The 17,892-nt window shown below is 35.4% G+C and overlaps 1 protein-coding gene across 3 annotated transcripts in view; it reads right to left on the bottom strand.

The window, feature by feature from the left end:
* The window catches only part of CCDC172 (coiled-coil domain containing 172), a 51,194-nt gene that overhangs the window by 18,267 nt on the left and 15,035 nt on the right, over positions 1-17,892 (bottom strand). For all 3 annotated transcript variants that reach the window (XM_069097562.1, XM_069097563.1, XM_069097564.1), the window contains 2 exons: positions 8,218-8,334; positions 804-969 (listed from right to left, as the gene is read on the bottom strand). In XM_069097562.1, coding sequence (XP_068953663.1) covers positions 804-969; positions 8,218-8,334 — 283 coding nt within the window. The remainder of the gene's footprint in view (positions 1-803; positions 970-8,217; positions 8,335-17,892) is intronic.

The raw sequence follows: 17,892 nt of genomic DNA, 5'->3' as shown, positions 1-17,892 counted from the left end.
GTGGTGGTGGTAATGGTAGTAGAGATATCTGGTATTTATTTAGTGCTTTCAGGTTTGTAAAGCACTTTAAAAGGCAAGAAGGTAGATGCTTTTTTCATTTTCATTTTACAGATGAAGAAACTGAGATAGATGGAGGTTAAGTGACCTGCCCAGTCACTCAGCTAATAAATATCCAAGGCCACATTTTAACTGAGGCCTTCCTGACTGTGGTTCCAACACATTATCTGCTGCACCATCTAGCTGTCTTCTCTAATAACAGCGAAGAGAATTTGACAGCAATTCACCTGAGAAAAGGATGTCTTATTCTTTGATTCAATAACTAATTTTGTAGGAAAAAAAAACATATTAAAATGTCTTGGAGGTTGTGCAGCTATACATTCTTTATGAGAAAGAAGTAAATACCTCCAAAGCAAGTTCATATGAAAGATTTTTTTTCTTAGAGAAATTAAGTTTCAGAGTGTAGTCCAAGGTCAGAATTCAATCAGGCCTATGTATTCTAGCAGAGTATGAGATAATGTTCATATTATGGTCCTGAGTCTTTAAGATAAGTTTAAAAAAAAATCCTCCAGAGTCCTTCTCTCTCTTGACATTCAAATGTTTCTCATAATGCTTCTAGCTCAAATCATGGCTGATACAGTCAGTTTATTAAAGTAGAGGAGTATATGATACTTTTTTAAAAGATTGATATTAAAAACAAATTACAAGTTGTGGTATGTGAAGGGTTAAACTTGAAGCCTCTAGACATTTCACTGATCAGAAATACCCAGCTTCCTAATGATACCCAGAAAACAAAGTATACCTACCAGTTTTCAAAATATTTTCCTGTTTCTCTAAATCAGATATTTCAATCTTGACTTTTTCTTTAATCAAAAGTTCTCTTTTACTTAATAATCCATACTCGTTATTGAATTCTCTAATCTCCTTGGTAAATCTTTCTTCTTCTTCTTTTATTTTTTTCTTCATCTTCTCCTGAAACGTAGAAAAAAAACTTCATAAATGGAAGCTAGTAATTTTTTCTATGAGAATTTAAAGTATATTAAAAATTATAATAAAATTTTTAAAGGATTTTTTCTGCCTTAAGTAATTTTTAAAGTTATGTATCTAAATATATTTAATTCCATATTAATAAATGATGGTCTTAAAATTCTCTTAACTGATCATTTTAAATAACATTTGTACACTTAAAATTCAAGAAAATTTTGTTTGCCAAAGTTCTGCCACTGAAGGATGACATTTATTTGTGCTTATAAAACCCCAAGTACAGACTTGGCTTCATAAGCCTGAGCAAGACCCTTAACTTCTCTGGGAACAGAAAATATTAGGAAGTTCTATTACTGATGAGTTGTTATCATTTTAAAAGGAAAATAAAAAGACTCCTAAATATCTAAATAAAGCCATAATTAATTAGGTGTCAGTTTCCTCATCTACAAAACAGGAGATTTGGTTAAGCTGATCTCTAATGTCTATACATCCTGGAGAGGAGAGTCTAAAGATGAGCTCAGATCCTGTTTTTCCCCTTACTCCTCATTTCATCTTGGACAAAGCTCTCATAACGTCAGTTTTCTTATCTCTGGGTTTTGAGTAACGTCATCTCTCTGGTCATTTCTAGCTCTAAATTCTTTGAAACCAAATTCAATTCAATGTAATCGGGCAATCACTCATCCCACACATTCTGTGCAGAGCACTGCTCGGTGCTGAGAATGCAAAGACAAACCAAGTCAAAAAAAAAGTCCCTTCCTTAAGGAGTTTATATTCTTTCATTCTAAACTCTTAGTTTCAAATAACACAGTTTAAATTCTATGAAATATCAATAGTTGATTTGTATTGTAAATTTGAACTTTAATAAAATATTAATCATGCTAGAACCTAAACAGTAATGTATTTCTGAAATGCATTTTAAGAGAAACAAAATATGGCAAGCTTGCAGAAACTTGCACATTCCCCTTATTGATTTAAAGCAAGAAAAAACTATTGTTGGACCTTGTTTACAAAAGGTAATCCAATTAAACTAACTATTCCTGAAGAATGTGCAAGGCAATGTTTACATAATGGGAAATACAAGGAAGGCAAGCAATGCTATTCCTACCCTCAAGAAGGTTATAATTTAATAAGAGTGATACATAAGTATTCAAATAAGTGTAACATGAGGTAGAATATAATAAATATAAGGAAAGATGGAGAGATAGTTCTCTGCCTTTTTGATGTATTCAAGTCAATTAATTTGAGTGTTCTACCAAGTGCAAGGCATGGAGCTGATTTTAAGAAAAACAAAAAGATGAATAATAACCCTAATTTTCCCACTGCAAGAAGGGATCTGTGAATTTTACTTACTTTATTCATTTATTTATTTGCGTGGGTATCCTTTCTACCAACTCAGGTTAAAAACTCTCTAAAGATCAAAAGATAGTCATTAAGAATTGCAGTGCCTGTAAATTGTAACATTGTGAGTCCATCCAGGTGATGAATGTCTTCAAACTTAACTAGGTGGGTGCTGAGAAAAGACAGCTTTTCACCAGGTCCATAATTTCAACTGAAATTGTAAATTAATCTTCCTAAAATCACCCCCTCTCTTCAATAAACTCCAGTGTCTTTCTTTTACATGCAGGATCAAATATAAAATCTTCAGTTTGGCTTTCAAAGCCCTTCATATTCTGGTCCTTTCCTAACTTTCCAGTCTTCTGACACTTCACTCCTTCCATATTGTCTGTGATCCAGGGACACAAGACTCCTTGCTTCTCCTACAGGACTCCATCTCCCAACTGATAATTTTCACTGGCGCCTCGAATTCTCTCCCTCCTTGTCTCCTGCTCCTGGCTTCCCTTACTTTCTTCTTCTCTCACCTATAGTACTGCTTCCTCTAAGATCTATCCTAGCTTTCCTTAATCTTAATGCTTTTCCTCTGACACTACCCTCAATATATCCTGTATGTATCTTATTGGTACATAGTTGTTTCCTCAATTAGACTGTGTGTTCCTTGAAAGTCAGGATTTTTTTTTTTTTTGCCTTTCTCTGTATCAAGGGTGCCTGGCATATAATTTGTTGTTGTGCAGTTATTTCAGTCGTGTCTGAGTCTTCATGACTCCATTTGAGGTTTTCTTGGCAACGATATTGGAATGGTTTACCATTTTCTTCTCCAGCTCATTTTACAGATGAGAGGAAACTGAGGCAAATAGGGTTAAGTGACTTGCCCAAGGTCACACACAGCTAGGCAGTGTCTGAGGCTAGATTTGAACTCAGGAAGATGAGTCTTTCTGACTCTTGGCCTGGTTCTCTATCTATTGTACCACCTAGCTGCCCCCTCTGAAGCATATCATAGGTATTTTAAAGTTTTTTTCACATTTATTTTATTTTTAATTTGTGGAGTAAAACAAGTATTTTCATAACACAGCTTAACAAAAAAGATAATTGCACATGAAGCTGCAAATCTATTATGTACAACTTACGATTCCTTTTAAATATGTGAGTTATCATGTAAATTTCTTTTTTTTTCTTTTTTTCTTTCTTCCTCTCCCCCCCTCCCCACCCTAGTGACGGCTACCATTAGACACAAATAGGTATGTGTATGTGTATTTGTGTGTGTGACACACACATATAATTATTCTATACATCTATTTATCGGTTCTTTCTTTGGATGCAGGATGCAGACAGCATCTTTCTTCACATGTCCTTTATAGTTAATGTGGTTATTTACAATAGACAAAAGTATTTATATTCTTACAAAATCTCTTTCTAAACGTAATAGGCATTTAATAAATGCCAGTTGACTGATTGACTAGTTATTCCTGTCAGATCTTGTATTCTGATGTCATAGACATCAAGACTCCAGCGTTATTTCTATGTCACAATGTTGAAATAAGGACTTAAAAATACTTATTTTGTAGAAAAAGGAGGAGGAAAGAAAGAATAAAGCAGACGTTTAGAGATGGTCTGGTTGATGATAATGAACACAGAGTGAAGGTTTACTCAGTTCTGATTTTGCTGCCAAGGAGAATGGTTTTCGGTTTAGAAGAGATAGAACAAAAATGGTTAATAGGAAACTGATATCCAAGATAAGTGAGTACTATGAGAGCACTTAACTGTACTTTATAAATTCAAATAACCACACCCAGATGAACTATGTTCTAGGATACTATAATAGGCCCCAAAATAGAAAGTATAAAGCAAATAAAATCACTGGAACGTCATCATAGTCTCTGAAAAACCATGGCAAATACGAAAAGTGTCATTGTACTAGAGAAGAACAGATAGTGTCCAAATTTCCCCCAAAATGGAAGAGAATGTCATTCTCCAGTGACATTGGCCTTAATTCCCAGAAAATACTTCTTTAATATTTTGATGGATCTGTGATTTCACCAATCTGGCTATTCCATCTAATACTGAAGATTACAACCTACCTACACATTCTCATCCTTAGCAAATCTTGTCCATATCCTCTAATAAATCCTCCTCAGGGAGTCTATCCAACCACGCCAGTGGCCACGTGCTAGACTTTTTATCATTGAGTAGATGCCAATGAAGTACAGGGATAGTCCAGTGGTTATCCCTCTTTCTCACTACTGGTTTAGGGCTTTTCTGGTTCATTCATATCTTTTTCTTATGCTGATTCTTCATTACTAAATTTATTTCAATTACTTCGTATTTATAATGAGCCTCTCCTTTGAATGAGCCACACCTTTAATTCTGTAGAGACAGTGGTATTCCGTTACTCATAGACATACAGCATAATCATAGAAATTATAGTGTGAAAAAATCAACCTTTATTTCAAGAAGGCTGGTTGTCATTAGAGGCCCTAAACAATTTACCAAAAGCAATCAATTCACTCAACTTCTCATATTCCATTTTTGACTCTGCTCATTGTGCAGGAATGTTGTCTGTCCAACAGTGTTTATGAATGAGCTATATGAGTTGTTCATTCAATCATATATTATACTATGGACATCAGACATTCTTTATTCCCCTGTGTTTATTTTTCTTTTTTGCTATGTGGATAGTTAATAAAAAGTCTTTTGAGTGATTATGGATCTCACTTTGTAAACTCTGCAAGGTTTAGGGACTAAATATAATCATTACCATGTCATGTACAAACTCTCCACCATACCTGGAATCTTCTCCCTTTTCTCCATCACCTCCTGGCTTCCCTCAAGATTTAACTCAAATCTCACCTCCCAACTCTCTTCCTTAATAAAATACAGAGGATCTAGAGGTATAGGGTTTCTCTACATTCTAAAAGGTCTTTTCTCTCATTTCTCACACCTGAACCTTTCCAACATGTTTATTTATGTGCTTCCTCAGGTCCACCTTTGCATTTAAGTTATTAAGTATTAAAAGATACTGTGATTCTCATCAAATTCTTCGTAGAATTAATTTTTCTACCTCCTTCTTTGCAACAGATGTTGATACATATATTGAGTTATCTTTATGATCTTCTTACAAATGCTTATCATGAGCACTGTAATACAAAATCACCAACTGTGCCATGGAATTACTATTTTTTGTTGCCTTTGGATGCACTATAAAACTAATTCCACCAACTCTTCTATTTGCCTCTCCAAAGAGAAACTATGAGGCATCTTCACATTCAGATACATTTTTTTTGTCTTCTGATTTCATTTATAGTAAAAAAAAAATGTCAAAATTTATGTGACTTTATAGTATTTTAAAGTATATGATTTTAAAGTGTACCTACTCACTAAATAAGGTTCTTGCATTTAGATCACCAAAACTAAGTTAATGTTTATTTTTGTGTGCTAATCACATATTGTGCAATTATCAGTATCCACTATTTACCACACACTGTCTTTAAAGGATCAGAAGTCCACAAAGGTTATATTTTTCTTTCTTTCATAGGTTACCATTACCAAGGACCCAACCTACTAGTGACATGTCTTCCTATACTTAAGCAGGCTGGTCCTTGGAAAGCAGACATAGTCTTTTCTTTAAACCTCTCCAGCACAGTAGAACCTGCAAGTGATTAGACTGACCTGTGGAAAAGACAATTTCTGAACATGTAAAAAGGGGAATCACGATAAGTAGAGTCAATATGGCTTAATCAAGAACAGCCATACTGGTTTAATCTCATTTCTTTTCTTTCTGTTTTTTTTTTTAATCTCTAGACTGGTAAATCAGAAAGAATATTTGTAGACACACGCTGCTTAAATTTCATCAAAACATTTCATGAAGTCTTTCATATTACCTTTTAGAGAAAACAGAGTGGTGTGAACTAGATAAAAATATAAGGAGGTTAACATAAAACTGTTTGAAAGACCATTCTCAAAAAGTAGTGAATAGGATGGCTAGGTGGCATAGTGAATACAGCACTGGCCCTGGAGTCAGGAGGACCTGAGTTCAAATCTGCACTCAGACACTTAACACTTACCAGCTGTGTGACCTTGGGCAAGTTACTTAACCCTAATTGCCTGCCTGTACCCCTCCAAAAAGACAAAAAAAATAGTCAGTAACAGGTCCACGTACACTTGGTGGAAGGCTCTTAGTGTGGTGCCACAAGGATCTTTCCTTGACCCTGTACTGTTTATATTTTTCCAACAACTTAAATGAATAAATAAATAGCATGCTTACTAAATTTGGAAATGACATATAGAAGAGTGAGCAAGACAGCTAATGGGTATATTACAGAGTACACAAAAAGATCTCAGAAAGTTAGAATAAAGAACTGAATTTAATAAATAAAATTACATAGCAATACTCTTAAAGTCAGACACAAGTTAAAAAAAACACAAAATAATTTAGCAAGTATCAGATAAAAACGGTATAACTAGAAAACCTCTCACATTAAAAAAATGGAGGTTTTTAATTTACAGTACAAAATGGAAGCTAACAAATGCTAAGGCTATCTTAGAATACATTAGGAGAGGTACCAGGTCTAAACTGAAGGAGGTGATACTTCTACTGTACTCTGTACTCATTAACCTTAACTGGATTATTATATTAAGCTCTTGGTACCACATTTTCTAAAGCATATCAATGAACTATGATATCTTCCAGGGGAGGAAAACCAGACATTTAAAGATCTCAAGATGCCATATGAAGATGAGTTGAAGAAACTGGGGATGTTCTGAAGGAAGACAAGATTTAACATGATAGCTGTCTTCTAAATACTAAAAGTTCTAACCTGTGGGAAAGGAAATATATTTGCTCTGTTTGGTCCAGAGAGTAGAAATCAATCAAGTTGCAGAGAGACAGATTGGAGGTGCTGAACACTTTTAACTATTGGCCTGCCTTGGAGGAGTGGATTTCTTCCTCAATTTATTTTATCAAATAGTGGGTTAACTTGTTGGGGATGTTGAAGAAGGAATTCCTATTCAGGTATGGGTTGGACTAAATGGCTTCTGAGGTACTGCTCAGTTCCAAGTATGTGATCCAATGAATTAATCAAACATTTTGAAGGACCTAAAATGGGTCAAGTACTGCTCTAAGAAGCTGAGAATAACAAAGATGATAAACAGAGTAATCCCTCTCTCCAAGTCCCTTACAATCCAGTAGGTGGGTGAATAAGCCAGTTTACAAATAAATATAACACAAAAAAGTGAAAGTGCATTAAGAAGTACCAATAAAATATGAAAATCCATTGGAAGGAGGTGTCATTTCTAGTTTTAGAGGATAGAGGAAAGAGAAGCTCAGCCAAACCAATTTATGAAAAGACTGAGTGATTCCTAAATAGGATCTAATGAATTTCATTGTGTTTATAATTATTTTAAACCTCAAAAGATCTCTAGTTTTTACAAATGCAGATACTCACTTCATGCAGATTAAAAGCCATCCAAGCCTCAAAAGGCTGTTCTTTATAAGATTTCTTTTGGGGGAAAAAAATGATACCACCTGAATCTTCCACTGATAAAGCTCTCTGAATTTGGTTAGGTTTGTCCCTCCAAAACAGACACACAATCTGTCACCTGGTAATATTACCACTTGGTATGAGCTATCAGATTACATTTTGTTACCTTTGAAAAATCAGGATCACCTCCAATCCATGAGAAAAGATCAGAGTCTGATTTTATTGGAGGTGTTCAATACAACGGCAAGTAATTTTCATATTTCCATCTGTATAATTCTTTCAAAATATAATGAATCTCCGTTTATTTTAATGGCCCCTAGTAATGTTTTCTTCTATTTGAAGAATGAACAATTTCAGAAGACGTGTCCAACTATACTTTTACAAAATTGGTAAAATAGAGATCTTGAAGTAGCTAGATACTTACAAAGGTTTGGAGAAGTCTACTCCTTTCATTTTTAATTTCTGCATACTGTTTTTCTAAGCCATTTTCATGTGTCTTCCAAAGCTCAAGGAGGAAGGCTTTTTCAGAAAACTGATGAGACTTCAAAGTGAGAAAAAAAAATTGAATGAATTAATAAGTACATTTTCAGAATGTCTTAGATGATATTGTAAAGTGAAGAATAGTGTCTTTATTTTTCTTTAAAATGCAAATTCTGAAGAACTCTTAAGGCACTTAAAGTATGAAACACACATTTAAGAATTTTATTATATATGAGCTATTTTGTTCACTAATTGTTTCACGTGTTCAAATCCATCTCCCCAACAAGGCCATAAGATCCCCAAAGCAACTAGTGTGGTGATGGGCATTAATTTGTACTGAATTAATCCTTCTTGATATGATATATATGTTTGTTATCCATTTGCTTTTAAAGAATGGGGCTTTCTAGAGGATTGATGTTTTTCAGATGGCACCATAAAGTAATGGTTCCACAAGTCCAGACATTAAAATCTAACTCATTACTCTTACACTTACCAATTGCATGCTTGCTTGATGACATTCCCCAGATACACTTTGGGTTCACTTTTCTACTTTAGTACTGAATATGGTTCTAAATGGCAAAAGGGCCGATAGAGGCATTTATGTTACATATGATATTATTATTTCCCTTTTGGTCCTAAAAATGATGGTCCTTAAACAGCATTTCACACTAAAGTGAAAGTCTTAAAGCTTTATAAATGAATGAATTTATTACATAAATATTTCAAAGATCTATAATTTTGTTCTGAATACTTTGTCCACTGATGCTTATGTCAGCCTTTCTATGCTTTCATACAAAAACTCTGTTAATTGCTCTGTGAGGACAAAAATTAAAAAACAAAAACAAAATCCTTTATAACCATTGGACAGATTTCTCACAATGAATCTCCCCAAATGTTAGCCAGATTACAGATTGCTAGCCTGACATGCAGTTTATATCTAGGTCCCTATTTAAATCTTTGCACAGGACCTATCACGGAATAAGTGCTTTGGAATTTCTCTAAAGACCCCCAGGTCACCTACATGCTATAATGAGATGATGAAATAGCATTGTTGTGGAGAAGAAATGATAGACACTAAAATGATATTATAAATTGGAAGTTATCTTTCAGTCGCGTTTTTTTTAATGAGGAATATATCACCTACAGTGTGTTATTATAAACATGATAGAGAATATGGAATTGTTTCCAAATTCTCAGTTAAATTAATTTTAAAATGTTTTGATAAATAATAGAGGTTTATCTTAAATAGAGAAGTTTCTCAGTCATAAGAGAAATATTATAAAACATTTTCTAGGAAATTTTGAAGGAAAATCATAAGTAGAGAAGAGCTTGTTCAATATTTAACCCTAAGAACTGGACCCAAATTTGAGAGCCAAATTATTGTTATTTCAATTTTCAAAGGAAGAAAAACAAAGGCAGAAAGGAAAAAAGCATCCTATCACCAGGTACTGGTTTTCAACATCTGGTTGCAACCGAAGTCACCACCACTAATTGTCTGCCAAGGGATTCTGAAGAATCTTCTCTAAGATTTAAAAGAAATTTTAGGCAAAACTAAGCAGATTCCATATATAACATTGGTAGAAGTCCTGGGGAACTACTCTCACCCTCCTTGAGCACAGTGAAATAGAATCCCCAACTCATGATGGCAACTGAGGGTCTTAGGATCATCCTAACCAGTTTCTATCCTGGGTAAAACTCAAAAAACATGCACATGGGAAGAGCACAATACAGTTACATATTTTCAGTTAAGATTATATTGAAAATATTAGACAGAGGGGAGGCCAGGTAGCACAGCAAGTAAGAGCACCGGCTCCAGTGTTGAGAAGACCTGGAGATCGAATCCCGGGCTCAGACACTTAGCACCCACCCAGAAACACCTGGCCATGTAACCTTGAGCAAGTTACTTAACCCCAATTGCTTAGGGGCGGCCAGGTGGCTCAGCGAGTAAGAGCACCGGCTCCAGTGTTGGGACAACCTGGAGATCGAATCCCGGGCTCAGACACTCAGCAACCACACCCAGGAATAACTGGCCGTGTAACCTCGAGCAAGTTACTTAACCCCGATTGCTTAAAAAAAAAAAGAAAATATTAGACAGAATGATGAAATTTCTAGACACCATGGCAACCTGGCATTCAGAATTTAAATTCTGACCCTAAGGCAAAGGACTATAGGCAGAAGAGATGTTCCAATTTTAAAAAAAACCCAATGGGATAATAATAGCTAATATTTATATACTGCCTTAAGTGATTTACTTATATTATTTGATCCTCATAACATCTTTGAGGTAAATGCTATCATCTCCATTTGTCAGATAAAACTGAGGCTGAGAGATTCAGTGACTTTCTAAGATCACACAGCTAGTAAATGTCTCAGACAAGATAGGAACTCAGGTATTTCTGACTTCCTGACTTCAAGTCTAGCACTCCATCCATTAATAATCAAGAAAAGTATTACTGAAAATAAAACAGATTATTTTATCCCATATTTTCACCAAAATAAGGTGCATTCCACCCTACCTGAAATGCTTCATCTTATTTTGGTCCCGACACCTCATTAAAAAAAAAATAACAGCAAACGTCTAAAGAGAGAGAGAGAGAGACAGCTGAAGGAGTGGAGGAAATTCCAAAGGAAAAAAAGATTCTAAAAATTAGGACCCTTTAGAAAAAAAAGAGACTAAGAGGGAATATATGAACAAAATCTATAAAATTCCAAAAGGTATGAATAGTCTTGGTAGTTTTCTTTTGCTTTTCTTTCCTTGAAAATTTGAAAATGTACCTATTTCAGACATTTTGGGCCTGGTATTTGCCCCAAGTTTTCTCTCCAAAATCTGTTCCTTCTGGTTTCCTACATCTTTCAAAATCACACCACCATTCATTCAGCCAATAAGTCAACAAGTACTTATAAGCATCTTTTTTTTGATAGAATGCTAAGTGCTAGAGATATAAAAGACAAAAGTCCATGCTCCCATGGAGTTTGCACTCTATTGGAGGAAATAATATGTACACATATAAGTAAATACAAAATGTAAATGCCAGAAAGAGAAGATGGGTTGGTCATGGGCCAAGAGTGAAAGGTGACAGACAGATGGCCAAAGTGTTCCATTAGAACCTTTGGAATGTCACAGAAAATGAGGAAGAATTTCAGAATATTTGGTGGATTCCCAAGAATGAGTAACATGGGATAGGCAATCAGAGATGAATTGCAATATATGTCACTGGAATGAATTTCTGAATTGATAAGCTCACAGATCCATATGAATGTGTTTATTACATGACTCTAATAAAATACAAAGTATTTTTAGGGGGTCACTGTCTGAAGGAAGAAGCATAGAGAGGGTGGTGCTTGAGCTGAACCTTGAATGAACTTAGAAATTTTAAAAGGGGGTCGCCTGGGGGACAACCTGTTTGCAAGGGCATAGAGACAGGAGATGGAAAAAGAAACATTAATTAGGCTAACTTCACTGAAATATTGAAAGGGTGAAGGTGCAATAAGCCTGGAAAGGTAGGCTGAAGCCAGTTTAGGAAAGGACTTAAAAGCCAAAAAGGGCTTCTATTTTATCTAAAGATAACAAGGAGCTATTGGGGATTCTCGAATAGGAGAGTAACTTGATCAGACCTGCACTTTAGGAAAAACAACAACAAATTCCAGATAATGTGAGTTCTCATACTATAAACTACTACCTATTACTTTTTTTTTCCTTTTTTTTTTTTGATGATGGCTCAACACTGAGAGTGGACTTTCTCCATACATATGGCTGAAGCAGTGTATTCAGAATTCCTGAAGAGACATATGATAAAGGAAGATGTGCTTCTCAACTCCATGGGGGTTGGGAAGAGAATTCCTAGATAATGTGAGTTACTGGGAGTTGCTTCTCATAACAGCCACAAGTCTGAGAGGCCTGGTTCTACCCAGAGTAGGAAGACATCCTTGGCAACATGATCTTGGGATCCAGCCTTTTGTCCAAGACAATGGGAAGTTTCCTGGAAAGCACCAGCCTGTGGGGGTTGCCTCATATGTAAGTAATAGGGATATAGACTTGTAATTAAGAAAAGGAGAATTTTGGGAGCAGCAAGACTCTTAGAAAGTGAAGACTGCTCTGGCAATGGGAGAAATAGAAGCCAGGAACTAAAGTCAGGATATAAAGAAACAAGAGACTTAGAATTTAGCTTCACTATTACAGTGTTATTTGGAATCCCACAAATAGGTGAGCTACCTAACAGACACAAGTATCTTTCTCTTCTTGAGGAGTAAGGGAGTCTAAACCCTCAGAGAAGTTCCATAAAGGTAAATATCTAAATGCATCTCTACAGGGTTAAATAGGGATTACCCCAAAATATGGGACTGTTTTCTGTCTAGCAACTTCATGCTCAGATCTTGCCCAAGGGAAGTCCAAGTCATGGGTTAGCAAGGAGTATGGAGAGCTTTAGGGCACTGTGGAAAAATGTGACTCAATGAATAAAGGAGAATTATATTAATTATTTATGAGTTGCTGTTAGTCCTTTATAAGTTTTCTATGTTTGTGGTCTCTCATAAATCCTTCACACACACACACACACACACATACTCTCCTCTCTCTCTCTCTTTCTCTGTATATATATATTTGGAAATTCTCCCAGGATAAATTCTGGGTGGGGGAAATACTACTAAAATAGTGAGTTAGGGATTAGCCCCGAAGATTAGAGCTCAACTCAGGTGTCACTTCCTATATAAAATCTTAATCTCATACCCCAGCTGCCATGACCGTCTCCCAAAATATTTAACTTGAATTTATTCTGAATATTTGTATTTATGTACATGTAGTAACCCTATATATAAAGCAAACTCCTTGAAGACAGGAATTATTTCATTTTAGTTTTTATATCACCAAAGCCTAGTAAATTGCCTGATTTATAAAGGTGATTAAAACTGGTGTGTTGATTGATTGAGTGCTTGATTTCATGCTTCTGAAAGATGTGCTGGAACTATTTTAGCTTTGAGGCAAATGAAGGGAATCCTGTCCCTGAGAAACAGTAATGTTAAAATTTTAAGCAGGTTCAAAAAAGGTATATATGGAGTTTTGGACGATAGGTCTATCTTGGGTTATAAAGAAAATCTTGGGATCTTTGATGTTCGTCCTTAACCTTTAGAGAGGCTTGTGTCTTGGACAAGAAACACATCTTTCTGCAAGATATCTCAGAAGTGAAACACTAGGCTAGACAGACCCAATTTTAACCTAATTGGCTATTTCTTACATTATTATGCCTTTCAAGCTACATCATTCCTAAATTCAGGTGCTGATTCTGTCCTTAGTTCACCATATGAGCTTTGACACAAAAGCATATTAAGAAAACAGCACTCACTAACCTGAGGAATATCTAATCAGCAGCATCCCAATTTACAGATTTTTTCAAATTCATGAAACCATCAGTATTCAAAGATTCATGACTTGAAGTTTCAAATTTTTATTAAGAACTCTTCATGGACAGATTTGGTTTTTTCTCTATTCTTTGGTATTATTCTAGAAGTGCCCCAAAACTCTGGTTTCTGTTGCCTATCAAAGGGCCCTGAGACAAGAACTCTTCATGGACAGATTTGTTTTTCTCTCTATTCTTTGGTATTATTCTAGAACTGCCCCAGAACTCTGGCTTCTGTTGCCTATCAAAGAGCCCTGAGACTGGGATACTCCCAGGGGTATGTTGGTAAATGCTTAGCATCTAACTCTCTGAAACTGGGAGACCCACTCTTAAGTTTAACCCACATTAAGATTTTCTCCTTCACATTTTTAGGTCTAGACAGTCAACAAAATGATCAATCAAATCCTGATTTGTACTGTTTCCTAATTTCTGAGGTATGAAGGCTCACACTGAAGATTTGCCAATTGACTTTCTCTAGCTGGTTAACTGCTATTATAGGTTCTCTTATTTTAAGAGATATTACCAAGTCTTGGGAAGGTGTTACATATTATACATTAGACCCTGATTGAAGCTTTTTTTCCCCCACGATGTGAAAATAAACATTGAAAAGAGCACTGAAAATTTACTGAAGGAAAGGTGGTGGATAAATATCTAAAGTATTTCATGGAGAAACATTTAAATTTGTCCATTTTTTGTGGCTCTCTAGAATCCAGGAGAAAGGGTGGCAAAGATGTTTGTTATTCTTTTCCCCGTCCTAAAAATCCAAATGTGTTTTTAGCCTGTAAGGGCTTCTCTATATTTCTGTCTTTTTTAAATCATTTTTTTTCCTCACAGCTTCCTTTCTACTCCCATTTCCTGCCTTTTCATTTGTGATTATCCTTTTCTTTTATATTTTGAAAGAGAATTAATAAGGTACTTAGTGACAGGAGAAGCTGTGCTATTCAGATTTTTTTTTCTTAAATCAGCAAGGATATGGTTCTAATGGGGACAACAATACAGTATGGGAAATTCATAGCACTATAGAAAAGAGGGTCTAAAGGGTCTCTGAGAGTAAGGGAATCCCTGAGTAGCCATAACAAAGCTGGAGAGGGGAAGATGAGAGGAAGCAAGGGCAGGAAGAAATCATTTAGAATGGTGTCTGACTTATGTTGTTAAGCATCTCTGCCAAGAAGCTTCTTCCCTTTTCTTGTCTTTCCCTTCTCCAAGAAATAAAGATATGAAGACAAAGTATTTGCAAGGCAAGTTGCCATTTATATAGTCTAGAATCAGCTACATGTATTTTGGGGGGAAAAAAGAGGTGGTGCTGGGTGGTATTAATTTACAGGAGCTCCAACCCCCTGATTAATTCTGTTTCTTTCATCAATAAAAAGGCTTTTCTCCCTCGGCTTTGTTTCTGTTGGGTTGTTTGATTTTTAAAACAAGCTTATGTTTTCCACAGTAAGCCTACTTATCTGGTCAAATAGGTCAGCTTACAATGCAGCCACCATTTGTGACTTTTCACTGTATTTGGTGCCTTGAAGGCTTCAAGTATTTTCTATCAGAAAGGCCCTAGAAATTGAAAATGACTAAGGGTTTTTAAAAATTCATATTTTAGTGCATGTAAGCGCAGTATAAAGCTACTTTTTTTCTTGGCTAAAACTAATCTCCATCTTAAAGGGACTGAAGTTTTGCTGATTAAATGTTCTGCCCAAAAGCATAATAATCAACTTTACCTAAGAAAACATAAAATGACTTGCATACAGAATTTTGCCTTCCTATGTCACATAACAATCAAAAGAAAGAAAAATATATTTCTTTATAACTGTAATAGAGACATTCCAAAAGGTATAGCAGATTGGTTAATACTGTTATATCTGAGACAGAACTTGGTGCTTTAGGAAAATAATCAGTATTTTACTTAGAAAATGTTGACACCGTTTGCTCAGAGAAACTCCAAGAAGTAGCAAAAGATGTTTTGCTAACTTCAAAATGAGTTTCAAATGTTTTCCACAGAAGCTTCTTTACAAATGCCTAAGACCCAACTCCATAAGTTCAACTAATTTTGCCATCAGTATTTTTTGGGAGGATCACGGAATTTTTGTGAGATAACTCATTTGCATAAAGGTTTGAGGTTTACAAAAATTTTTCTCTTGACCCATTTTATAGATGAGGAAACTGAGACTTTGAAGGGTAGAGTATCTTGCCAGAATTCAAAGCCAGGTAATCTTGTTTTCAAGTCCATTGTTCTTCCCACAAGGCTACTTTGAGCGGGAAAACTGGTAAGGCTTATAATAAAGATGAAAAAGGAAAAAGAAAAGTGGAAGAAGAAAAAAAAAAAGGGAGAAAAGCATGTCAGAAGAAAAGACTGACCTAACTTTCCGCCACCTGAAGATAAGCAGCACTCACACGGTGAGTGCTACCATGTACATCTTCACTTTCTTCATTTTTTTTCCTCTTCCTCTTTTCATGTTTTCCTTTTAGGAGGTATGGAGACTGAACTCCTAGAGAAGAGCTAGATTGGGAAATTTCGGCTGATGTTTCGAACCTTCCAAAGTAGTCCTGATGTCTTAATTCAGGCACTAGCAAAGCCATATGAATTCCAAAGGCAACAAGATGATGTTCAATGGCAACAGAATTCTAAGTAAAATTACAAAATCAGAAAAACTTACTTTAGAACCTTCCTGTCTCCTTAAGTAAATACCTCTCTTACTTCCTGTTCTCTCTTTCTGCTTTTTCTGACCTATTCAGTTCAATTCAACAAAAATATATACTATACACCTGTGTGTATGTATGTGCGTATATATGTATATGTATGGGTATGCACATATATGGAGAGATGTATACACGTATATGTGCATGTATATGTATGTGTGTACATATGTATATACACATGTATTATATGCAAGGCACTGGAGATATAAATAAGAACATAAACCTTCTCCTTAAGGAGTCTATAGACAGATGAGACATATACTCAAATAATTTTAATGCAAGATAGACAAAAGAAAAAGCACATAGGAGAAGGTGAACATTATTCTGCGATATTAAGAGATTCCTTAACTTAAAGGAGTTTTCCTTTAAAACCTTATGGAAATGGCACCTGGGAAGATGGCTGAGGAAAAGGAGAGCCCAGCTTACAGACAGCCTGGCAAAGCCTCGACCCTGATGGGTCAGTGATTAAGAAGACCAAAGAGAAATGATAATAAGCCACTCCATCAAATCCAGGACTACAGGAGAAGGCAGGTAGAAACCTGTGGGTGCTCAGAGAGGAGACATGCCAAGAGAAGGAGAAACCAGAGAAGCCCTGGAAACACCGGACCAGAAGAAAGCCTTTATCCTATTGAGACCTCTCAGGCTGCAGCAGGATACTGGGCCAGATCTTGGTTGGGAACTGTGTAAGCAGAATGTGACAAAGACATACACAGGACCGACGACTGCATCGCATCATCAGGAGATGGAATCATAAGCAAAGGACTGTGGCAGAGGGTAAGGTCTAGTCTTTGACACCCCCAAATATTAGGGCAGTAGGATAGCAGGTGGAGCATTTAAACAGCAGAGCTAAAGGGACCAAATTGAGACTGCCCACCCCAGCCAAAACTATAGGAGAGTTGTCCCAATCCAAGAACTGAGGTTGAATATATAAATGAAAATAAATGAGTAAATGAATATATATGAATAAATAAAAAATGAGTAAATGAAAAATCCAAATATATTTTATAAAAAGAAAAATTATTGGTTGAAGAGAGAGAATAACTGTAACAAATACAATTAAGAGATAAAAAAGAATAAACAGGCTACAAGTTCTGCAAGAGTGACTAGAAGAAATAAAGTAAGAGACTTAAAAAGTCAAATTTGGACTCCTGGGGGGGGGGGGTGGAAATAGCTTAGTACAGAATGTGTAAACCTTAACTAAGTAGTAGAATCCCTAAAAATAGAATAGAGCAAACAGAATGCAATGATTCTATAAGAAAACATAAAATATTAGAACAAAAACAAAAGGCTGAAAAATTAGTAGATTATAAAAGACACTTACTACCAAAAATAACTGACACAGAAAACAGATTGAGATAACTTAAAAATCATCATACTTGCTGAAAGCCAAGATCAAACCAAAAACCTAGGTACTACATTTCAAGAAATAATAAAAGAAAACTTCCCAGATCTATTAGAACTAGCAGACAATGAGAAAACAGGAATAAAATACTTGTTACCTCCCAAAAATAAATCTCAAATTTGAAATATCCAGT

The sequence above is a fragment of the Petaurus breviceps genome, unplaced genomic scaffold (genome assembly GCF_028583685.1).
Source record: "Petaurus breviceps papuanus isolate PSGF00001 unplaced genomic scaffold, PetGlider_PUasm1.0 37, whole genome shotgun sequence".
In the NCBI taxonomy this organism is placed as follows: Eukaryota; Metazoa; Chordata; class Mammalia; order Diprotodontia; family Petauridae; genus Petaurus; species Petaurus breviceps.
Note: the sequence above shows the minus strand (reverse complement) of the source record. Positions and strands in the feature narration are given on the sequence as shown.